The sequence below is a fragment of the Geotrypetes seraphini genome, chromosome 18 (genome assembly GCF_902459505.1).
Source record: "Geotrypetes seraphini chromosome 18, aGeoSer1.1, whole genome shotgun sequence".
Classification (NCBI taxonomy): Eukaryota; Metazoa; Chordata; class Amphibia; order Gymnophiona; family Dermophiidae; genus Geotrypetes; species Geotrypetes seraphini.
Window position 1 is genome coordinate 3,155,712 of NC_047101.1, and position 25,057 is coordinate 3,180,768.

The following is a 25,057-nucleotide window of genomic DNA, read 5'->3' on the forward strand; positions in this document are numbered from 1 at the left end:
CACGGCCCATCTAGTCTGCCCACCCCAATGACCCTCCCCTACTTGTATGGTTTGTGTTCCATATGTGGTGACTCGGGTAGGATGGGCTGGGGAGGGCATCAATGGGAACTCCACTAACTTGGAACATGAGGACGTAACTGGCCAGACTTTACGGTAGATGTCCTGCAAACAACGGGATGGTTGGAGAGGCTGGAGTGAGCTTGGACAGTAACTTCATCATTTGGAACCTAGGACAACACCAGGTGGACTTTACAGTCTAAGACCCAGAAATATCAAAGAAGAGACCAGTTAAATTAATCATGTATTTTTAATGGGTAGACTGGATGGACCGGTCATATACTATGTTACTATACACAGGTACTTATTTTATACCTGGGACTTGGCCAGAGTCACAAGAAGCTGCAGTGGGAATCGAACCCAGTTCCTCAGCCCACTGCACTTGCCATTAGGCTCCTCCTCCACAGTGCATAAATGCTAGGGGGTGTTTACCTGGACAGAGAATGGGCGGGGCCTGGACAGAGCTGCCATTTACAGAACACAGAAGCACATGAGGTGAACAGTAGACAAAATTATTAGAGTGAGCTCAAGTTTTGTATATCCAGTGGGTGTGATTAAATATTTGAGCTTACAGAATACTGCATTTAAGCACCTGTAGCTGGTGTAACTGTGGGGTTACGCTAGTATTCTCTAACAAAATCTGCACACCCAAATGCCTTATAAAATAGGCTCAGACACCCTTGGCATTTGGGGACAAAATACCCTCAACAATTGTCAAAAAAAAATTTTAATTGTGTGATAGGCACCTATCTGATTCTCCAAAAACTTTGGCCTTTAAAACCCCGGCCTACATTTCAGGCACCTAAGTTTTCACATAGATGTTGCTAGCTGTGATTCTGTAAACGACGCCTAAGTATGACTGACATTTTTTTCTAGGCGCCATTTATAGAATCAGCCTCTTGGAATATATCTTTAGCAGTGTGAGCAGGAATAGGATAGTTGGTCTTTTCCTGTTGTCACCTACTGTGGTTATAAGCTATCAACTATCTGAAGATCAAACGAGATTCCCAGATAGTTTTCTCATGTTGATATTTGTAACTGTCGCCACGGGAAAGTAATAGACTGCGTACCTGAATGCCCTCCTGTTGGCCGGAGATCTCGATCTGCAGAACGAAGACTCGGAGGTGGACCGGTTCTGAAGGCAGTGGTGCCCGCTGGCCCTTGCAGGTGGGCTTCTGTGTGAGTAGAGTTTGGGCTTACAGGGTACCACACAGCACTCATCCTCTCCAGGGGAACCACTGTCACTGACGCTGTCCTCAAAGACTGCGGCATAATCGGGGCTCTTGCAAAAAGATGCGATCTCGTCTTCCAGGGAGGTGTCCAGAGAACCAAAGTGCTTGGTTAAGCTGGCTCGGATTTCATGATCATTCAGCTGCTTGCCACCCTCCGTCAGCAGCACCTCGTGGTCTTTGTCCTTGTTCCTGCCCAGTCCCTGCTGTTCTTTGCTCATTACCCGTTTTGGGGGCTCCCAGGACTTCAGTACCTTTCTCTGTAAAGAGGCTTCAGGCTTTGTAGATAAGCAGTAGTCGTGGTCCCCAAAAGAACGAGAAAAAGGTCTTTTCAGGGCTTGCTGCTCTAAGCGTGCAACTTGTGTGACCCCCTGGCTCAGGTGGGCCAACAGTTCAGTCCGCTCTGGGTGCTTCTTGAGAGGCTCCCTGGAGGCCCCCAAAACCTCATCTTCTTTGGCTGAGGGACTCACAACAGCCTTATTCTTTTCTTGCTTGTCATTCATGTCTGGCTTGTACAGTTCCTCATCTGCCGGTTTGTAGGGTGGGGTGGTAGGTGGGGTGAGACCTACATCAAAAGAAAGACAACCAAAGATTAAAACCAGTGAACAACAAAATATAAAGGTATGGAAAGCATTTTGTGTTCAGAACTTGAGAGAAAAGAGGAAAAACTGGGACGGCAGCAGCGGCTAAGAATCCCCCTGAACAACTGTGCATTAAAAGAATGCACTGAAAGGGTCTTAGCCAAACATTCAATAGTTTTATCTACCTCTGTAGGAAAGAAAAGTTTTTAAAAATTGTTCTTTTATTTTTCAATGTAGTCCCCTGATAGCGCCAGTCACTTCATCCGCGTTGCCTGCAATGACTTTAACCCCTTTGAAAATATTTCTTTTGTATGACCTTCAAGCCAGGACATCACAGCTTCCTTGACGACTTCATCAATTGAAAACTGCTGTCCATGACAGCAGCTCGACTTGTCCTGGCATCTGCCTGGAAACAGTTAGTTTACCAGATTGGCAAGTATTACTGGTGAAAGTTCAATATATACAGCAGATGTCTAAATTAACCACTCTTCGGAGAAATCAATTACAGAATTATAATACCATCTGGAGTGCTTATGAAATTTGGAATAACTCCCAATTGATCTTTTGATATATGACCCTATACCTACATCTTATAAATCTCCTGCACACTTCTTTTCACCTGGGGGGAGGAGAGGAGTAGGGTTGGGAGGGATGAGATTTATTCGGTATCATAGATTATTTCAAATTTATAGCATGTTATGAAATAAGATATAATATGAGTTAATGTATTATGTTGCACACAATTGTATAATTTAGATTTTTTTTTTTTTTTTTTTAATTATTGAAAAGTAATGCAATTAAAAACAAAGAAAACTGCTGTCCATGGAGAGATTTCTTCAAAACTCATGAAAATGAAACAATCCGAGGTGGGTCAGGTCAGTATTGTAGGGTGATAGACCCAAGTCTCATCTCCAGTCACCAAATGATGAAAAAAATTAACTTGGAAGATGACAAAGGGCAGTGGTTAATGCAGATCATTCTGAGGAAAGGGAGGTTACCAGTGGTGTGCCTCAAGGGTCTGTTCTTGGGCCTGTCCTTTTTAACATTTTTATAAATGATATTGCTGAATGGCTGTTAGGTAAGATTTGCCTCGTTGCGGATGATACGAAAATCTGCAATAGAGTAGACACCCCGCATGGTGTGAATAATATGAAGAAAGACCTGGTGAAGCTTGAAGAATGGACTGAAATCTGGCAGCTAAAATTTAATGCTAAGAAATGCAAGGTCCAAAAATCCAAAGTAACGGTACAGTTTAGGGGTGAAGAACTTATGTGCATGACAGAAGAGCGGGACTTGGGTGTGATTGTATGTGATGATCTTAAGGTGGCCAAACAGGTTGAAAAGATGACGGCGAAAGCTAGAAGGATGCTAGGGAGAGGTATGGCCAGTAGGAAATAGGAAGTATTGATGCCCCTGTATAAGACTTTGGTGAGACTTCATTTAAAATATTGTGTACAATTCTGGAGGCCTCACCTTCAAAAAGCTATAAAAAGGATGGAGTCAGTCCAGAGGAAGGCTACTAAAATGGTATGAGGTCTTCATCATAAGGCGTATGGTGACAGACTTAAAAATCTCATTCTTTATACTTTGGAGGTAGAGACGTTTAAATACCTACGTAATATAAATGCGCCTGAGTCAAGTCTTTATAATTTGACTCTGCAATGAGAGGGCATAGGATGAAGTGGTAGGCTCAGGAGTAATCTAAGGAAATACTTTTTCCAGAAAGGATGGTAGATGCTTGGAACAGTCTCCTGGAAGATGTGGTGGAGACAGAGACTGTGTCTGAATTCAAGAGGGCCTGGGATAGGTACATGGGATCTCTTAGGGAGAGGAGGAGAAAATGGTTACTGTGGATGGGCAGACTGGATGGGCCATTTGGCCTTTATCTGCCATCATATTTCTATGTTTCAGAGCAACTCCAAGTTCTCTTGACAGCACTGGAGCCTCGTGGCCTTCTGACATGGCATCAGCATTCTTGGAACCCATCTTGCACTAACCTTAGACATGCCCAACTTTTCATGAATTATTTTTCAAACTGTAACTGTCAAGATACCCATTTCTTCAGTTATACTGGAAACCTTAATATGTCTGACAAAATTAAATCCTCAACTTTCTTGCACATTTTTGTGGGAGTTGTTTCCACAGGCCATCTCTACCTCACTTAAACTGCTTGCTCCAAAATTTTACTTTGTAGGATGAATATAAGAATAATCTCACTGGATCAGCCCAGTATCCCGTCTTCACGGAGGCCAATCCAAGTCTCAAGTACCTGCCAAAAACCCAGAAGCATTCCATGCTACCATCCCATGGACTTTTCCTCCAGGAATTTGTCCAAACCTTTTTTAAAACCAACCACATTAACTGATAGGGCAGACTCACCATAAATTGCAGTCATGCATTCATGGATCTCCTTTGGTTTCTTCCCTTCTTTTGGGAGAATGTTTATCACTGAACGATGCTCCAAATCTAGCAGTTTCTGACTTGATTCGCAGGAGGACTCTCCTGACATCCTGTCTCTTAGAATGTTAGACTCACACTGAGTCGTAACTGTGCACGAGTAGCCTTGAGACATGTCACACAACATGCACAGACGTGTTTCAACATGCTTGCTACTTTCTTTCATACTCAGGTGGATAAATTATTGAGCGCCCCACAGTTGGAATTGCAGATGGGGGAGGGGGAGAGAGCCAGCCAAACACAGACGAGCCTTACCTGCCGTCCCACAAAGCTCCACAGTCAGGGTCTGCTCAAAACTCTTCTTTCCAAATGAAGGGTCACTGTAGGATAACAAGCAAAAAACAGAGCGAGTTAAGAGCTAAGAGCACACTGCAGACCGCTCTCCTCCAGTGTCAGTCAATGGATCGTGACCTCTCCAGGAGCGTAGGGTAACGCTTCTCACAGCCCCTGCCTGCTTCAGCAGTCGGCAGAAGCAGCAGTAAAAGGAGAGGGATGCCACCAGGTTAGGTTACCAGATATCAGGATTTCTCCGGACAGGTCTGGACAGCTTTTCAAAACCCAGCACTTTGTCCAGGTTTTGAAAAGCTTCCGACGTCGGGACCACATCAATGAACGCGCGAATGCAACACACAACGTCATCGTGTCGCATGCACGGATGCCATTCCAGCGCATGAACAGGTTAAGAGGGGTGGGGCTGGGATGCTGGCGCGACTGGGTGGGCATCGGGGCGTGGCCATGGGTCCTTTCTGAAAATCTGTTAACCCTAGTTGCCCAGAGACAGAAACTGGTGGGTGCTGGGAAGTGTTTGCTCTCTGACTGGTCTCATCAGGGTTGGTAACATGGAACAGTCTGTTGCTTGTTTACTGGCTAAGCCACAGCCACAAGTTTATACGGGATCAGGAATCGGCAAGACCTGCTCAGGAGAAGTAGTCCACCTGCTTCAAACAGGAGAAGTAGCCCACCTGCTTCAATCTGTGAATGCGCTGCTGGAGGGCAGAAGAAACCAAAAGAGGTTTGAATATTACCCTAAAGGAGAGGAGGTGAGGAGGTGGGCAGGGGGCAGCTGTCCACTGGGAGCTGACCGAGACCACCTACTCGTTTCGCCAAAGCCACCGACTGCCAGCTGGAGCCAGACTGTAGATATATACTGGCAGCACAGAGGTGAAAGGTCCTTCTCCCTGTGGTAATCCCTCGGCCACTGAGGTCCTTCTTTTGTCCAAATATGGAGGGGAATTGAATTATGCTTCATCTCAGAATCACAGATGAAGCGTAATTCAATTTCCCTGCATATCTGGGCAAAGCAAGGGTCCGGGTGGCCGAAAGATTACCACAGGGAGAAGGACCTTTCACCTCTGGCTTTTATTGTATATTATAATTATGTAATACGCATTGAAATATTGGATATTGCGTAAAATCAAAATTTATTAAACTTGAAACTTGTATATTTTACTGGTTCCAGCGGTTGCAGGCACAGATATCCACATTAAAAGAGCACGTCTGACCGATCCTGCTCAGCTCCCCTAAGACTCAGCAGAGCAAGGGGTTAACGCCTCCAAATGTATTCAAAAAAAGCAAAGAGAAGAGGAAACTGCCCTCTTATTACACAAAATAAACAAGAGGGCAGCCGTTGTGAACTCCCAGCTCTACAATATCACTAAATTTCCCAGTTTCAATTGTACACCTTGCTAAGAGCCATAAACATATCAAACCATTTTTAAGGATAATGAACCAGTATTTCTTGGATGGTTCTCCTGCCATTTCTTTTGTGAAAAACACACAGCTAAACAAGTGTAACTCATCCCCCCAAAGAGCACAGAGCTGATAGAGAAATGGCATAAAGCAGCACTTGGATCTTTTAATCGCCAAAACGTTTGCCAATTTTCGAAACCAACCTCTTAAATGTCGTTAGCCTTTTTGCTCACAGTGCATCCAAAGTTCAAGGATGTGTGTTGTAGGCGTGTTATTTGAAACTAAGATCACACACTTCTGAGGACGTCCCGGACACCATTTAGGCTAAGTTTTTAAGCAAGGCAACAGAGTGAGTCTCCGTATCGCAGGTGGGACCTGTGCTGATGGGCCGAGAAACAGGGCTCACTCTAACGCCAATGTCACATCCCGGTAGGGAATCCCACATAATGCAACAACAGCACCACCCAGAAGCAAAAACTAAGCGACCTAATGGAGACCACAGGCTACTGCCAGACTTACCTCTGTGATAAGGACAGCGAGAGACACTGCGGTTTATCTGAAAGAGAAAGCAAAGAAAATTACGTGAGACATACCTGACTTCTTAAAAGAAGCAAGAACTTGATTTCATTTATTAAAATACGGCAGTGCATTAGGGTTGGTGTTCAGACATGCCTACTGACAGGCTGTGCCACCTTCAGCTTTGGGCAGGTATGGGGCCCCTCCCCCCCCCCCAAACGCCAACCCTGCGATGCGCTGCCTTTCTTTTTCCAATCAAAGAAATACTGGGAGCCCAGGCTATAAGTCCAGTAAAAGCAGCAGCACTAACCAACCTGTGGATGAAACCGTGTGGGCCTAGTGCAACTCAAACAGCACCCTGCAAATGCACAGGGTCATTGCAAACACCAGGCATCCAGGCATAAACTGAACTAAGATGGTCAGTTTAGGACTAAAGCCAGGAACATGTGTTTTTTTTAGTCAATGAACATTAAAGCTGTGGAAATGTACATCAGAGTATGAGGTCAATGACAGATCCATTACTATGGAGACCACCACCTCCTGTATCAAGGGAGGATCATCTGAGTATTTGCAGGAGATCCACTTTGGTCATGGTTTGAGACAAGATGCTGGGTCGTTGGTTTAACCCAGCAAGACGCTATTTATGTTGATCTGATAGAGAAGAAGAATAAAATTAACTCTTCGTAGTGCCATCCTGGCACTGTCTAATGTCCAAAGCAGCCACTGGATGGCCAGTAGGCTCCGACCTCCTAACACAAACTCCCAGGGGAACTCAGAAGAGTTTTACATGAATTTATTCAGGTCCTCAAGCATTTTCCCCTGTCTGTCCTTGCGTGCTCACAATCTATCTAATGTACCTGGGGCAATGGGGGGATTAAGTGACTTGCCCAGGGTGAGGATTTGAACCCACAACCTCAGGGTGCCGAGGCTGTAGCTTTAACCACTGCGCCACTCTAGAAATCGAAGTGTAGTAAAGGTGAGCCAAGTCTAGGACATTGAAGCCATTGTGACATCACTGATGAGGTTGGCTCTTATTGGTGGAATGAGGCATTGTGACATCACAGTATCTGCGCTGGTTATCTGAGACAGACACTTTTCACACTATTTAATCAATTTTTTATATTGATGTTCCAAGGGAGCTCAGAAAGGTTTAGATGAATTTATTCAGGTACTTAAACATTTTCCCCTGTCTGTCCTGGTGGGCTCAAAATCTATCTAATGTACCTGGAGAAATGGGGGGATTAAGTGACTTGCCCAGGGTGAGGATTTGAACCCACAACCTCAGGGTGCTGAGGCTGTAGCTTTAACCACTGTGCTACACTCGCCCGTCCCTCTCTTTCAGGCCAAATTCCAGGTAACCTCTTATTTATAGTGGGTATAATTTTCAGGGGCAGTCCTATCACTGAGCAGCCAGTGTTAAGCAGCACCAGCACACCTTACATTCGTAGGCCGACAATAGACCTGGCATAACCGAGGGCAGGGATGGGTATAACAGTATTCTGTGTTCCAAAAATTGAGCCCCATCCATGTGAGTGTCTCCTCATTATTACTCACTGTGTCGGACAAGAGCACTTAGGTGCCCTGTTGATACTTTCACCCTTATGCACATTACTTACTGCGTTCTAGACCTTTATGTACACAAAAGGTATATAAATGCGGGATCACCTTTTTCTTGCATAATGTTAGCTCCAACAAACACATGAGTCCTGGAAAACTACCCTATGCTCTCCTAAGCAGCTCTGCTGGTAAGTTGTCAGAGTCATAGATGAGTCGCAATGTATGAAAGAGCTCATCAAATGATCTACAAGGACAGTCAAGGTCACCGAGGCCCACTCAACAATAAGAGAGAAGCATAAGTGACGCAGTTATAGGTGAGGGTCTAAAACTAACCCCTGCTTTGGTCCCCATCTCTGCAGTTACTCCTGCCCCTCTGAACAGACACCAAGGGTGGCAGAATCCTAAAGAGAGATTTACCGCCCCAGTGAGTGAGCCTGAAGGCCAGTGAATGAGGTTTTTCCAGTGGAATTGACCTCCCTCTCCTCCCACCTTAACCTCACTCAATCAATACAATCCCTGAGCAAAATGCAAAGTCAGGGGCCTATCAGCAGAAAAGGCAGATTTCTGTGGAAGCAGTCGATTAAGACCATAAGCAAATTTTTTAAATCATGTGAAACGCTTTACCTGGATGATGGAGCTGATTGCAAAGCCAGTCTTCTCTGTTCAAGGGATGTTGGGATTTGGTTTTGTGGGGCTGGAGCACACCATCCATGCCACCCGCTTCCACTCTTGCCACCTGCTCTTTGTCAAAGACCTCGGCTGCCTCCAGGCTCAACGTGGACTTAGCTGCGGTGAGTTCCTCCTCATCCTCAGACTCAAAGTCTTCTGTGGGTTTCTCAGCTCTAAACGAGAGCCACTTGCTCAGCTGTGGGTTCAATCTCTTGGAGCGCCGGACAGCACAGAGCCCTCTCTCTGGTTTCTGCGACACCCTCAGAAATTTGCTCTCAGAAGCCGCTGTCGCAAGGTCCTGCTTCACACTGTGACTTTGTACTTGAACTCCAGGAGAAGCGCGGAGGCATTGCTTTGGGGCGACTATCTGCAGCTGGGTCTTGCCTCTGAGTTTAGACAGTACAGGGGCGTTGGCCACCTGAGTCGATGCCCGAGGAGCCTTGCTCTGGGCACAAGACACTGAGGAATAGGCTGGCCGCATCAGTCTATATGGTTTGCTCACATCACAAGGGACATCCTGAACCAGAAGCTCCTTTAGGATGGAAAACTCCAAAGATGTGCTCTGGTTCATACAACTTGCTGAAGTACCACTTGGAGCGGAGGATTTCCCATCCGGTTTAGCTCTCTTGAGAAAACTGGTGCAGTGCTGAGGCTTCATGTCTGAGTCTTGAATAAGCAGTTTTCTCTGAGGAAGGCAATAGGTGTGCATGTAACGAATGAGGTCCACTACCACTTTCATTTCCTTGTCACAGGTGAACTGTGGGCTGGTGGGCAGACGGTGGCTAGAGAGGGGTGAAGAAGAATTAGTCTCCACCGAACTCTGGGCCCCTTCCTCAAAGTCACTGTCCTCTGCGTTGGCACTTTCACACTGCGGGGTGCTGTCCGGGCTGTCTCCCGCTGGGGCACTGGCTTTAGGCCGATGGCTCTGCTTAGCCGAGATCAAATGTTTGTGTAACTCACTGCAGCTCCTGTTCTGGCCAAGGGAGAAACCAGACTTTCTCTCCTTGTGGTTTTCCACCTTGAAGTAAGACAAAGCAAACCAGTCAAGCACAAGAGTCAAAAGATGAGTCAGTCACCCAAAGAACTGGAGGTCCACAGTAGACTCTTTTTATTTTATTTTTCTTTCCAGCTTATGATTTATCTTTAATCTTATCTATTGTTTTGCCTTTTGTCTTTGTTTTGTTCTATTTCTATCATTTAAATTTCTCCAGAATTCTACTGTTCAACGGCTCCCTCTTCTGCTTCTATTCCTTTCTCTCCTCTCTTCTACCTTCCAAAGTATTTAGATCAGTGCTGTCTTGTTAAAATGTTTATTTTATTTTTATTTTTCCTCTAACTCTACTTTTCACTTCTCTATTACCCTCCAGGTACTTTAGTTAGATTGTGAGCCTTCGGGACAGTAAGGGAATTTTTCAAGTACCTTTCTTATTTCTAATCTTAATGTATATTTTCTGTAAACCGCTTAGAACCTAACGGATGTAGCGGTATATAAGAAATAAATTACATTACATGGACCATTTGGCCTTCATCTGCCATCATGTTTCTAGGTTTCTATAACCATAAAGCTCTATGACATCACAATGCAGGCAAAGAGCCTTAGCCAATGGGAAGAAGATATGCAAATGTTAAGAGCCTTAGCCAATAGGGAGAGGAGGAGATAGTGGATGCTGCAGAATTCTACTGTTCAACGGCTCCCCCTTCTGCTTCTATTCCTTTCTCTCCTCTCTTCTACCTTCCAAAGTATTTAGATCAATGCTGTCTTGTTAAAATGTTTATTTTGTTTTTATTTTTCCTCTAACTCTACTTTTCACTTCTCTATTACCCTCCAGGTAGTTTAGTTAGATTGTGAGCCTTCGGGACAGTAAGGGAATTTTTCAAGTACCTTTCTTATTTCTAATCTTAATGTATATTTTCTGTAAACCGCTTAGAACCTAACGGATGTAGCGGTATATAAGAAATAAATTACATTACATGGACCATTTGGCCTTCATCTGCCATCATGTTTCTAGGTTTCTATAACCATAAAGCTCTATGACATCACAATGCAGGCAAAGAGCCTTAGCCAATGGGAAGAAGATATGCAAATGTTAAGAGCCTTAGCCAATAGGGAGAGGAGGAGATAGTGGATGCTGCAGAATTCTACTGTTCAACGGCTCCCCCTTCTGCTTCTATTCCTTTCTCTCCTCTCTTCTACCTTCCAAAGTATTTAGATCAATGCTGTCTTGTTAAAATGTTTATTTTGTTTTTATTTTTCCTCTAACTCTACTTTTCACTTCTCTATTACCCTCCAGGTAGTTTAGTTAGATTGTGAGCCTTCGGGACAGTAAGGGAATTTTTCAAGTACCTTTCTTATTTCTAATCTTAATGTATATTTTCTGTAAACCGCTTAGAACCTAACGGATGTAGCGGTATATAAGAAATAAATTACATTACATGGACCATTTGGCCTTCATCTGCCATCATGTTTCTAGGTTTCTATAACCATAAAGCTCTATGACATCACAATGCAGGCAAAGAGCCTTAGCCAATGGGAAGAAGATATGCAAATGTTAAGAGCCTTAGCCAATAGGGAGAGGAGGAGATAGTGGATGCTGCAGAATTCTACTGTTCAACGGCTCCCCCTTCTGCTTCTATTCCTTTCTCTCCTCTCTTCTACCTTCCAAAGTATTTAGATCAATGCTGTCTTGTTAAAATGTTTATTTTATTTTTATTTTTCCTCTAACTCTACTTTTCACTTCTCTATTACCCTCCAGGTACTTTAGTTAGATTGTGAGCCTTCGGGACAGGAAGGGAATTTTTCAAGTACCTTTCTTATTTCTAATCTTAATGTATATTTTCTGTAAACCGCTTAGAACCTAACGGATGTAGCGGTATATAAGAAATAAATTACATTACATGGACCATTTGGCCTTCATCTGCCATCATGTTTCTAGGTTTCTATAACCATAAAGCTCTATGACATCACAATGCAGGCAAAGAGCCTTAGCCAATGGGAAGAAGATATGCAAATGTTAAGAGCCTTAGCCAATAGGGAGAGGAGGAGATAGTGGATGCTGCAGAATTCTACTGTTCAACGGCTCCCCCTTCTGCTTCTATTCCTTTCTCTCCTCTCTTCTACCTTCCAAAGTATTTAGATCAATGCTGTCTTGTTAAAATGTTTATTTTATTTTTATTTTTCCTCTAACTCTACTTTTCACTTCTCTATTACCCTCCAGGTACTTTAGTTAGATTGTGAGCCTTCGGGACAGTAAGGGAATTTTTCAAGTCCCTTTCTTATTTCTAATCTTAATGTATATTTTCTGTAAACCGCTTAGAACCTAACGGATGTAGCGGTATATAAGAAATAAATTACATTACATTACATTATATGGACCATTTGGCCTTCATCTGCCATCATGTTTCTAGGTTTCTATAACCATAAAGCTCTATGACATCACAATGCAGGCAAAGAGCCTTAGCCAATGGGAAGAAGATATGCAAATGTTAAGAGCCTTAGCCAATAGGGAGAGGAGGAGATAGTGGATGCTGCAGAATTCTACTGTTCAACGGCTCCCCCTTCTGCTTCTATTCCTTTATCTCCTCTCTTCTACCTTCCAAAGTATTTAGATCAATGCTGTCTTGTTAAAATGTTTATTTTATTTTTATTTTTCCTCTAACTCTACTTTTCACTTCTCTATTACCCTCCAGGTACTTTAGTTAGATTGTGAGCCTTCGGGACAGTAAGGGAATTTTTCAAGTACCTTTCTTATTTCTAATCTTAATGTATATTTTCTGTAAACCGCTTAGAACCTAACGGATGTAGCGGTATATAAGAAGTAAATTACATTACATGGACCATTTGGCCTTCATCTGCCATCATGTTTCTAGGTTTCTATAACCATAAAGCTCTATGACATCACAATGCAGGCAAAGAGCCTTAGCCAATGGGAAGAAGATATGCAAATGTTAAGAGCCTTAGCCAATAGGGAGAGGAGGAGATAGTGGATGCTGCAGAATTCTACTGTTCAACGGCTCCCCCTTCTGCTTCTATTCCTTTCTCTCCTCTCTTCTACCTTCCAAAGTATTTAGATCAATGCTGTCTTGTTAAAATGTTTATTTTGTTTTTATTTTTCCTCTAACTCTACTTTTCACTTCTCTATTACCCTCCAGGTAGTTTAGTTAGATTGTGAGCCTTCGGGACAGTAAGGGAATTTTTCAAGTACCTTTCTTATTTCTAATCTTAATGTATATTTTCTGTAAACCGCTTAGAACCTAACGGATGTAGCGGTATATAAGAAATAAATTACATTACATGGACCATTTGGCCTTCATCTGCCATCATGTTTCTAGGTTTCTATAACCATAAAGCTCTATGACATCACAATGCAGGCAAAGAGCCTTAGCCAATGGGAAGAAGATATGCAAATGTTAAGAGCCTTAGCCAATAGGGAGAGGAGGAGATAGTGGATGCTGCAGAATTCTACTGTTCAACGGCTCCCCCTTCTGCTTCTATTCCTTTCTCTCCTCTCTTCTACCTTCCAAAGTATTTAGATCAATGCTGTCTTGTTAAAATGTTTATTTTATTTTTATTTTTCCTCTAACTCTACTTTTCACTTCTCTATTACCCTCCAGGTACTTTAGTTAGATTGTGAGCCTTCGGGACAGTAAGGGAATTTTTCAAGTCCCTTTCTTATTTCTAATCTTAATGTATATTTTCTGTAAACCGCTTAGAACCTAACGGATGTAGCGGTATATAAGAAATAAATTACATTACATGGACCATTTGGCCTTCATCTGCCATCATGTTTCTAGGTTTCTATAACCATAAAGCTCTATGACATCACAATGCAGGCAAAGAGCCTTAGCCAATGGGAAGAAGATATGCAAATGTTAAGAGCCTTAGCCAATAGGGAGAGGAGGAGATAGTGGATGCTGCAGAATTCTACTGTTCAACGGCTCCCCCTTCTGCTTCTATTCCTTTCTCTCCTCTCTTCTACCTTCCAAAGTATTTAGATCAATGCTGTCTTGTTAAAATGTTTGTTTTATTTTTATTTTTCCTCTAACTCTACTTTTCACTTCTCTATTACCCTCCAGGTAGTTTAGTTAGATTGTGAGCCTTCGGGACAGTAAGGGAATTTTTCAAGTACCTTTCTTATTTCTAATCTTAATGTATATTTTCTGTAAACCGCTTAGAACCTAACGGATGTAGCGGTATATAAGAAATAAATTACATTACATGGACCATTTGGCCTTCATCTGCCATCATGTTTCTAGGTTTCTATAACCATAAAGCTCTATGACATCACAATGCAGGCAAAGAGCCTTAGCCAATGGGAAGAAGATATGCAAATGTTAAGAGCCTTAGCCAATAGGGAGAGGAGGAGATAGTGGATGCTGCAGAATTCTACTGTTCAACGGCTCCCCCTTCTGCTTCTATTCCTTTCTCTCCTCTCTTCTACCTTCCAAAGTATTTAGATCAATGCTGTCTTGTTAAAATGTTTATTTTGTTTTTATTTTTCCTCTAACTCTACTTTTCACTTCTCTATTACCCTCCAGGTAGTTTAGTTAGATTGTGAGCCTTCGGGACAGTAAGGGAATTTTTCAAGTACCTTTCTTATTTCTAATCTTAATGTATATTTTCTGTAAACCGCTTAGAACCTAACGGATGTAGCGGTATATAAGAAATAAATTACATTACATGGACCATTTGGCCTTCATCTGCCATCATGTTTCTAGGTTTCTATAACCATAAAGCTCTATGACATCACAATGCAGGCAAAGAGCCTTAGCCAATGGGAAGAAGATATGCAAATGTTAAGAGCCTTAGCCAATAGGGAGAGGAGGAGATAGTGGATGCTGCAGAATTCTACTGTTCAACGGCTCCCCCTTCTGCTTCTATTCCTTTCTCTCCTCTCTTCTACCTTCCAAAGTATTTAGATCAATGCTGTCTTGTTAAAATGTTTATTTTATTTTTATTTTTCCTCTAACTCTACTTTTCACTTCTCTATTACCCTCCAGGTACTTTAGTTAGATTGTGAGCCTTCGGGACAGGAAGGGAATTTTTCAAGTACCTTTCTTATTTCTAATCTTAATGTATATTTTCTGTAAACCGCTTAGAACCTAACGGATGTAGCGGTATATAAGAAATAAATTACATTACATGGACCATTTGGCCTTCATCTGCCATCATGTTTCTAGGTTTCTATAACCATAAAGCTCTATGACATCACAATGCAGGCAAAGAGCCTTAGCCAATGGGAAGAAGATATGCAAATGTTAAGAGCCTTAGCCAATAGGGAGAGGAGGAGATAGTGGATGCTGCAGAATTCTACTGTTCAACGGCTCCCCCTTCTGCTTCTATTCCTTTCTCTCCTCTCTTCTACCTTCCAAAGTATTTAGATCAATGCTGTCTTGTTAAAATGTTTATTTTATTTTTATTTTTCCTCTAACTCTACTTTTCACTTCTCTATTACCCTCCAGGTACTTTAGTTAGATTGTGAGCCTTCGGGACAGTAAGGGAATTTTTCAAGTCCCTTTCTTATTTCTAATCTTAATGTATATTTTCTGTAAACCGCTTAGAACCTAACGGATGTAGCGGTATATAAGAAATAAATTACATTACATGGACCATTTGGCCTTCATCTGCCATCATGTTTCTAGGTTTCTATAACCATAAAGCTCTATGACATCACAATGCAGGCAAAGAGCCTTAGCCAATGGGAAGAAGATATGCAAATGTTAAGAGCCTTAGCCAATAGGGAGAGGAGGAGATAGTGGATGCTGCAGAATTCTACTGTTCAACGGCTCCCCCTTCTGCTTCTATTCCTTTCTCTCCTCTCTTCTACCTTCCAAAGTATTTAGATCAATGCTGTCTTGTTAAAATGTTTGTTTTATTTTTATTTTTCCTCTAACTCTACTTTTCACTTCTCTATTACCCTCCAGGTACTTTAGTTAGATTGTGAGCCTTCGGGACAGTAAGGGAATTTTTCAAGTACCTTTCTTATTTCTAATCTTAATGTATATTTTCTGTAAACCGCTTAGAACCTAACGGATGTAGCGGTATATAAGAAATAAATTACATTACATGGACCATTTGGCCTTCATCTGCCATCATGTTTCTAGGTTTCTATAACCATAAAGCTCTATGACATCACAATGCAGGCAAAGAGCCTTAGCCAATGGGAAGAAGATATGCAAATGTTAAGAGCCTTAGCCAATAGGGAGAGGAGGAGATAGTGGATGCTGCAGAATTCTACTGTTCAACGGCTCCCCCTTCTGCTTCTATTCCTTTCTCTCCTCTCTTCTACCTTCCAAAGTATTTAGATCAATGCTGTCTTGTTAAAATGTTTATTTTATTTTTATTTTTCCTCTAACTCTACTTTTCACTTCTCTATTACCCTCCAGGTACTTTAGTTAGATTGTGAGCCTTCGGGACAGTAAGGGAATTTTTCAAGTCCCTTTCTTATTTCTAATCTTAATGTATATTTTCTGTAAACCGCTTAGAACCTAACGGATGTAGCGGTATATAAGAAATAAATTACATTACATTACATTATATGGACCATTTGGCCTTCATCTGCCATCATGTTTCTAGGTTTCTATAACCATAAAGCTCTATGACATCACAATGCAGGCAAAGAGCCTTAGCCAATGGGAAGAAGATATGCAAATGTTAAGAGCCTTAGCCAATAGGGAGAGGAGGAGATAGTGGATGCTGCAGAATTCTACTGTTCAACGGCTCCCCCTTCTGCTTCTATTCCTTTATCTCCTCTCTTCTACCTTCCAAAGTATTTAGATCAATGCTGTCTTGTTAAAATGTTTATTTTATTTTTATTTTTCCTCTAACTCTACTTTTCACTTCTCTATTACCCTCCAGGTACTTTAGTTAGATTGTGAGCCTTCGGGACAGTAAGGGAATTTTTCAAGTACCTTTCTTATTTCTAATCTTAATGTATATTTTCTGTAAACCGCTTAGAACCTAACGGATGTAGCGGTATATAAGAAATAAATTACATTACATGGACCATTTGGCCTTCATCTGCCATCATGTTTCTAGGTTTCTATAACCATAAAGCTCTATGACATCACAATGCAGGCAAAGAGCCTTAGCCAATGGGAAGAAGATATGCAAATGTTAAGAGCCTTAGCCAATAGGGAGAGGAGGAGATAGTGGATGCTGCAGAATTCTACTGTTCAACGGCTCCCCCTTCTGCTTCTATTCCTTTCTCTCCTCTCTTCTACCTTCCAAAGTATTTAGATCAATGCTGTCTTGTTAAAATGTTTATTTTGTTTTTATTTTTCCTCTAACTCTACTTTTCACTTCTCTATTACCCTCCAGGTAGTTTAGTTAGATTGTGAGCCTTCGGGACAGTAAGGGAATTTTTCAAGTACCTTTCTTATTTCTAATCTTAATGTATATTTTCTGTAAACCGCTTAGAACCTAACGGATGTAGCGGTATATAAGAAATAAATTACATTACATGGACCATTTGGCCTTCATCTGCCATCATGTTTCTAGGTTTCTATAACCATAAAGCTCTATGACATCACAATGCAGGCAAAGAGCCTTAGCCAATGGGAAGAAGATATGCAAATGTTAAGAGCCTTAGCCAATAGGGAGAGGAGGAGATAGTGGATGCTGCAGAATTCTACTGTTCAACGGCTCCCCCTTCTGCTTCTATTCCTTTCTCTCCTCTCTTCTACCTTCCAAAGTATTTAGATCAATGCTGTCTTGTTAAAATGTTTATTTTATTTTTATTTTTCCTCTAACTCTACTTTTCACTTCTCTATTACCCTCCAGGTACTTTAGTTAGATTGTGAGCCTTCGGGACAGTAAGGGAATTTTTCAAGTCCCTTTCTTATTTCTAATCTTAATGTATATTTTCTGTAAACCGCTTAGAACCTAACGGATGTAGCGGTATATAAGAAATAAATTACATTACATGGACCATTTGGCCTTCATCTGCCATCATGTTTCTAGGTTTCTATAACCATAAAGCTCTATGACATCACAATGCAGGCAAAGAGCCTTAGCCAATGGGAAGAAGATATGCAAATGTTAAGAGCCTTAGCCAATAGGGAGAGGAGGAGATAGTGGATGCTGCAGAATTCTACTGTTCAACGGCTCCCCCTTCTGCTTCTATTCCTTTCTCTCCTCTCTTCTACCTTCCAAAGTATTTAGATCAATGCTGTCTTGTTAAAATGTTTGTTTTATTTTTATTTTTCCTCTAACTCTACTTTTCACTTCTCTATTACCCTCCAGGTAGTTTAGTTAGATTGTGAGCCTTCGGGACAGTAAGGGAATTTTTCAAGTACCTTTCTTATTTCTAATCTTAATGTATATTTTCTGTAAACCGCTTAGAACCTAACGGATGTAGCGGTATATAAGAAATAAATTACATTACATGGACCATTTGGCCTTCATCTGCCATCATGTTTCTAGGTTTCTATAACCATAAAGCTCTATGACATCACAATGCAGGCAAAGAGCCTTAGCCAATGGGAAGAAGATATGCAAATGTTAAGAGCCTTAGCCAATAGGGAGAGGAGGAGATAGTGGATGCTGCAGAATTCTACTGTTCAACGGCTCCCCCTTCTGCTTCTATTCCTTTCTCTCCTCTCTTCTACCTTCCAAAGTATTTAGATCAATGCTGTCTTGTTAAAATGTTTATTTTGTTTTTATTTTTCCTCTAACTCTACTTTTCACTTCTCTATTACCCTCCAGGTAGTTTAGTTAGATTGTGAGCCTTCGGGACAGTAAGGGAATTTTTCAAGTACCTTTCTTATTTCTAATCTTAATGTATATTTTCTGTAAACCGCTTAGAACCTAACGGATGTAGCGGTATATAAGAAATAAATTACATTACATGGACCATTTGGCCTTCATCTGCCATCATGTTTCTAGGTTTCTATAACCATAAAGCTCTATGACATCACAATGCAGGCAAAGAGCCTTAGCCAATGGGAAGAAGATATGCAAATGTTAAGAGCCTTAGCCAATAGGGAGAGGAGGAGATAGTGGATGCTGCAGAATTCTACTGTTCAACGGCTCCCCCTTCTGCTTCTATTCCTTTCTCTCCTCTCTTCTACCTTCCAAAGTATTTAGATCAATGCTGTCTTGTTAAAATGTTTATTTTATTTTTATTTTTCCTCTAACTCTACTTTTCACTTCTCTATTACCCTCCAGGTACTTTAGTTAGATTGTGAGCCTTCGGGACAGGAAGGGAATTTTTCAAGTACCTTTCTTATTTCTAATCTTAATGTATATTTTCTGTAAACCGCTTAGAACCTAACGGATGTAGCGGTATATAAGAAATAAATTACATTACATGGACCATTTGGCCTTCATCTGCCATCATGTTTCTAGGTTTCTATAACCATAAAGCTCTATGACATCACAATGCAGGCAAAGAGCCTTAGCCAATGGGAAGAAGATATGCAAATGTTAAGAGCCTTAGCCAATAGGGAGAGGAGGAGATAGTGGATGCTGCAGAATTCTACTGTTCAACGGCTCCCCCTTCTGCTTCTATTCCTTTCTCTCCTCTCTTCTACCTTCCAAAGTATTTAGATCAATGCTGTCTTGTTAAAATGTTTATTTTATTTTTATTTTTCCTCTAACTCTACTTTTCACTTCTCTATTACCCTCCAGGTACTTTAGTTAGATTGTGAGCCTTCGGGACAGTAAGGGAATTTTTCAAGTCCCTTTCTTATTTCTAATCTTAATGTATATTTTCTGTAAACCGCTTAGAACCTAACGGATGTAGCGGTATATAAGAAATAAATTACATTACATGGACCATTTGGCCTTCATCTGCCATCATGTTTCTAGGTTTCTATAACCATAAAGCTCTATGACATCACAATGCAGGCAAAGAGCCTTAGCCAATGGGAAGAAGATATGCAAATGTTAAGAGCCTTAGCCAATAGGGAGAGGAGGAGATAGTGGATGCTGCAGAATTCTACTGTTCAACGGCTCCCCCTTCTGCTTCTATTCCTTTCTCTCCTCTCTTCTACCTTCCAAAGTATTTAGATCAATGCTGTCTTGTTAAAATGTTTATTTTATTTTTATTTTTCCTCTAACTCTACTTTTCACTTCTCTATTACCCTCCAGGTAGTTTAGTTAGATTGTGAGCCTTCGGGACAGGAAGGGAATTTTTCAAGTACCTTTCTTATTTCTAATCTTAATGTATATTTTCTGTCAACCGCTTAGAACCTAACGGATGTAGCGGTATATAAGAAATAAATTACATTACATTACATTACTCTCTGTTAACCGAACTCCAGCAACCAGAAAAAAAAATAAAATAAAATAAAATGAAAATAAAATCAATTTCTGGTGGAAATTTAAGTGTAAACTTAGCACGCCACACCTGAGTACGCCAACGCTTTGCCTACCACATGTCCGGTAGTTTGTCAGGAACAGTTTATGGTATGGCATCGTATGAGGTATAGTATCAGTTAGGCCTATTTGTAATAGTTACTCTCAAGCAACCAGAAACAACATTTATCCGGCATCTACCAACCCCCATGGGTGCCAGTTAACCAGTGGCGTGGTAAGGGGGGAGGGGGGCGGTTTGCCCCGGGCACCCCTCCTCCTCTTTCCCACTCCGCCCCCTCACCATGCAAGTGGAGCATCAATTTCAACGTGCTCCTCACAACCACTTCGGCGCTCCGGATGCCGTGAATAGGAAGTGACGCTAGAGGGAGAGCCGCCGGGGTCATCTCCAAAATCGACTACTGTAATGCACTATTTCAAGGTCTTGGCCAAAAGGAAACCAGACACTTACAACTAATTCAAAACGCCTCTATCAAATTCATTATGCTTTGCCACTCTTCAAAAAATCTCGTTGGCTTCCGGGTGTCGCATCGAATACGCTTGTTAACCCTTAAGTCGCAGCCTTCATCCCTTATCGCACTTCTAGCATACATAGATCCAATGATCAGCAGCCACTGACTATCCAAACCATTAACCCACACAGACAAGACATTTTTTCAGTCCAGCTCCTCAACTGTGGAACGCCTTACCCGCCTACTTAAGGGAAGAGCGTCATATAGACAGATTTAAGGGCACGTTAAAATGCTTTCTTTTGAAAGATGCTTTTGACCGATAGCACAATTTGGGCTCCTTTTACTAAGCTGCGTTAGGGCTTTAGTGCGCGGAATAGAGCGCCCTAGACCTTAATGCCAGCATTGAGCTGGCGTTATTTCTAAAAGCGTAGCGCGTGGTAATTTCCTGCATGAGCTAAAAACGCTAGCACACCTTAGTAAAAGGAGCCCTTTATCTCAGATTTCTGATTTCTTTTAATTCCATTCTAGATTTTTTTGATTTCTTTTATTTTCTATCAAGTATTCTATTTCTATCCCATCCTTCCTTATGGTTCTGTTTGTCCCGTAGGTCATGTCTACAGTATTTGCATTGTTCCCCTGTACGTTGTTGAAAATTATTTTTAGTACTGTACATCACCTTGAATTTAGGATGAGGCGGTCAATCAAATTTTAAATAAACTTGAAACTTGTTCCTCGCAGTGGTACGGGGGAAGGGAAGGGGGTGCAGGCATGGCAGGGAGGAGCAGGGGAGGGGCACCTCTCATCCTCGCTACGCCACTGTGGTTAACTGAGAGTCTACTGTATTACAAGCAGAGAGTGGACACAAGATGAAACGTAACCCTCGGGGCAGCCTGATGGGCTGAAACCCAACTTTCCACGTTAAGAGCATGAATGATCACACCTCAAACAACTAAAAAAGAGACTTTATAAGCAAAACCAAGGCCTGACTGGAGTCTCACAGATCCCAGACACATCGTGAGGAATCGCAGGACTATTGCGAGCTAAGCTGAGAAGCAGAAACATTTGGGGAAATTTCTCTTTGTCTTTCACTTCAACTTCCATTGTTAGACTTTAATGTCTTTCTTGGTATGTATTTAATGTACCAAATAAGACTTTTATAAATTCATTCACAGACTGTATGAAGGGTTGGGTCAACCCAGAATACACCCGTAAGGATCTCCACCCAAGGGGATGCAAAAGAATTGCCATACTGGGACAGACCAAAGGTCCATCAAGCCCTGTTTCCAAAAGTCCCAAATACCTAAGCTAGATCCCAAGTAGTCAAACAGATTTTATGCTGCCTATCCTAGGAATAAACAGTGGATTTCCCCAAGCCACCTCAATAATAGACTAAGGACTTCTCTTTTAGGAAATTATCCAAGCCTTTTTTTAAACCCCGCTAAGCTAACTGATTTCACCACATTATCTGGCAACAAATTCCAGAGTTTAATTACACATTGTGTGAAGAAATATTTTCTACTACTCAGTAGCTTCATTGCATGTGCCCTAGTCCTAGTATTTTTGGAAAGAAGTGAACAAGCGATTTATATCTACCCCAGTCATTATTTTATAGACCTCTATCATATCACTTCTGAGCACTTTAAAGAGGCTCCAGATCTTGAAATATATTACATCCAGCTTTCCCATCATCCTCACTTCTCTTTTCCCTGTGACTGCTGTGAGCAGAAGTACCTTAATGCAAGCATGTTGGGATCGGGATTTGGGGCCACCCTGGTGCCAGGTGCTCACATCCTTGTGCGCCTCAAAGCTCTGAGCCACATTGGCTGGAGAAAGAAGCAACTTCTTTAACTGTGAAAACAAAGAGGAAAGTGAACAGTCAGGCTTCACGTAGTCTAGAGGAGAAAAACTTGTCTTTACTGAGTTGTTAGATAAGAAGGTGCTGTCCTCAAGTGACTCAAGCATACGTCAGCTCTCCTTTGTGGCCGATATTCAAAAGGGATTTTGGCAGCTTCCTGAGGCTGAACTTTCACTAGGTTTAGCTGCTCAGAAACCAGACTTAGGGGGTGCAGTTTGCTCAGGGAAACAATTTAACACACACACCCCCTTTAGGAAGCTGCGTTAGGCTTTTTTTTTAAATCACCGGCCGCAACGGTATTAGCTCCAGTGCTCATAGGAATTGTATAAGCGTCAGAGCTAATTCTGCCATGGACGGCGATAAAAAAAAAGCCTAACGCGGCTTCGTAAAAGGAAAGGTCAGCTGGCTAAGTCATCCAGCCATCTCTGAGCACTGGCAATTGGTTTAAACCACCTGGTGGAATTCAGCCAGTTAGATTTCAGTCTACTTTTATCCACAACCACGCCAGCAGGACTGTGGATAAAATTTATCCAAAATATATTCAGCTAAGCCTTTTCAGTACCTGCTAAGAAATAGACCCTAAACCTAGGATTCTCCGCTTAAATCACACCATCATCTTCTGTTCTATTCTGTGCATCCGAGACGAAGCTCTTACATCTACATTCACTGGAGGATTTAAGTAATAAACACTATGCCTCCCCACTCCCCCCCCCCATTTATAAAGTCATGCTAAGCTTTTTCATTGCCGGCCACAGCGGTATTACCTCCGACATTCATAGGAATCCTACGAGCGTTGGAACTAATGCCGCCGGAGCTGGCTTGTAAAAGGAACCCAATATTTATCTTGCCACACATTTCTCGCCCTCTATGGAGCTCTCATGTCATTTTGACTTTGGTTTTCAACCTCGTAAGTCCTAAAACTCCCCTTCTTACATGTCTGCTGCTGTTCTGTCTCTGGGTTTGTCGACCGCTGGCTGGAGGACTTCCTCCTGACCCTACTCTCAGAGGTGGATAGGTTTGTATAGTTCTCTTTTGAGATATTTCCTCCCCCCTCCCCCCACCACTAAAAAATACTGCATGTAAGAAAAAAATAGAAACCCAACAGATAAAGTTGGGTGTTCTATGGCATTCTTCTACCCAGCTGCATTCTGTGGACATCACTAGTAGTGTAATAAGGGATGGTGCCCCCCCCCCCCCCCGGGTGCCTCTCACAGGTTCCGTACTCGCATTTTAGGTATTTGTGGGTTTCCCCAGTGAATAGTAAGAATGCATGGTGTTAGAAGACGCCACCCAGGAAATGAATCTTAGAATCACTGTGGACAGAATGTTAGACTCTTCAGCTGAGACACCGTGGTCTTATTCGGAAAGAATGAAGAATAAAACAAAAGGATATTTTTATGCCTTTGCACTGATCCCCAGTGAGTGGTCATTCAGTCTAGTGAAAGGAAACAAAATGGCTTCCTTCTGAAGACAGGTTAGGGGTTTTTAGCTTGGTGGAAAGACGACTTAAAGCAGAGGTCTATGAAATTACGAGAGGGGTGGATCGAGCACACGGGAATGGATCCTTCCCTTTCAAACACTACAAGGACAAGGGAACACTCAATGAAACTCATTGGAAATAAATCATATTTAAGTCAACCTGCAATTAAGATGTGGATTTTGCTGCTGGAAGATGTGGCCAAGGCACTAAGTATTGCTGGATTTAGACAAGTTCCTGGAGGAAAAGTCCATAAACCAGTATTACACAGGTAGACCGGAATGTTACCACTTAGCTCTGGGTTGGGGGTTAGGAATTGGGTATTGAAATTGGGGTTGTAGTTAGGGTAAGGAATGGACCCCCCTGTCTGAACCAGAAAGTTGTCCAGTGTCAAGCACTGAATGGTACAAAGCTCTCTGTGCCTGGTGTTTGATTAAAATAACATTTTAAAATGTCCATTTCATCCTGACACCTGGCAAATTCTGTTTCACATTTTATGCACCCTCTAATTCCTTCTTATTTTGGAATTTCTTGGCTATCTCCAGCAACACCTCTTTTGTGGTTCATTTGACCTTGTCTGATTCTCTGTCCCTTCCCTACGGATTCCACTTTCTCTTATGCTCAGATTTTGTGGATAACAATCTGGAATTAAATTATGCAGAACCACCTACCCTTTGACGATTTCAGAAACAAAGAAAGCCTATCTCTAGAACATATAAAAACCATAACCAAAACTAAGACATTTTTCATCTGTTTTAGTAAATCAGCAAATATATTGATTCAGATTTGGATTTTTTTTCTCAGCTGTAATCATTATTTGAAGTCATACAAATACTCATGACAGATTTATGACCAAAGACTGGAGACCTCTTGCATTGTCTCTTGAGAGATCCGAGTGTATACATACCAAAATGCATTGAAAAGACCTGGACCAGTTCACCCCAGGAGGGGTCAGTCTAGAGCCTTGGCTCTCACTCCCGGTCCTCAGGATATCTCTAATGAATATGCATAGACAGATTTGCATACAGTGGAGGTAATAGGCGTGGAAATCTTCTTATGCATATTCATAAGAACATAAGAATAGTGTTATTTGGTCAGACCAAAGATCCATCAAGCCCAGTAGCCCGTTCTCACGGTGGCCAATCCAGGTCACTAGTACCTGACCAAAACCCAAGGAGTATCAATATTCCATACAGAATCCCAA

General features: G+C 41.9%; 1 protein-coding gene across 3 annotated transcripts in view; it reads right to left on the bottom strand.

The window, feature by feature from the left end:
- The window catches only part of PPARGC1B (PPARG coactivator 1 beta), a 108,418-nt gene that overhangs the window by 11,169 nt on the left and 72,192 nt on the right, over nt 1-25,057 (bottom strand). For all 3 annotated transcript variants that reach the window (XR_004537503.1, XM_033927491.1, XM_033927492.1), the window contains exons 4-8: nt 22,253-22,369; nt 8,711-9,773; nt 6,533-6,569; nt 4,580-4,644; nt 1,128-1,851 (exon numbers count right to left, since the gene is read on the bottom strand). Coding sequence is in view for 2 of the 3 variants with exons in the window: in XM_033927491.1 (XP_033783382.1) it covers nt 1,128-1,851; nt 4,580-4,644; nt 6,533-6,569; nt 8,711-9,773; nt 22,253-22,369 (2,006 nt within the window). In the remaining variant the exon portion in view is untranslated. The remainder of the gene's footprint in view (nt 1-1,127; nt 1,852-4,579; nt 4,645-6,532; nt 6,570-8,710; nt 9,774-22,252; nt 22,370-25,057) is intronic.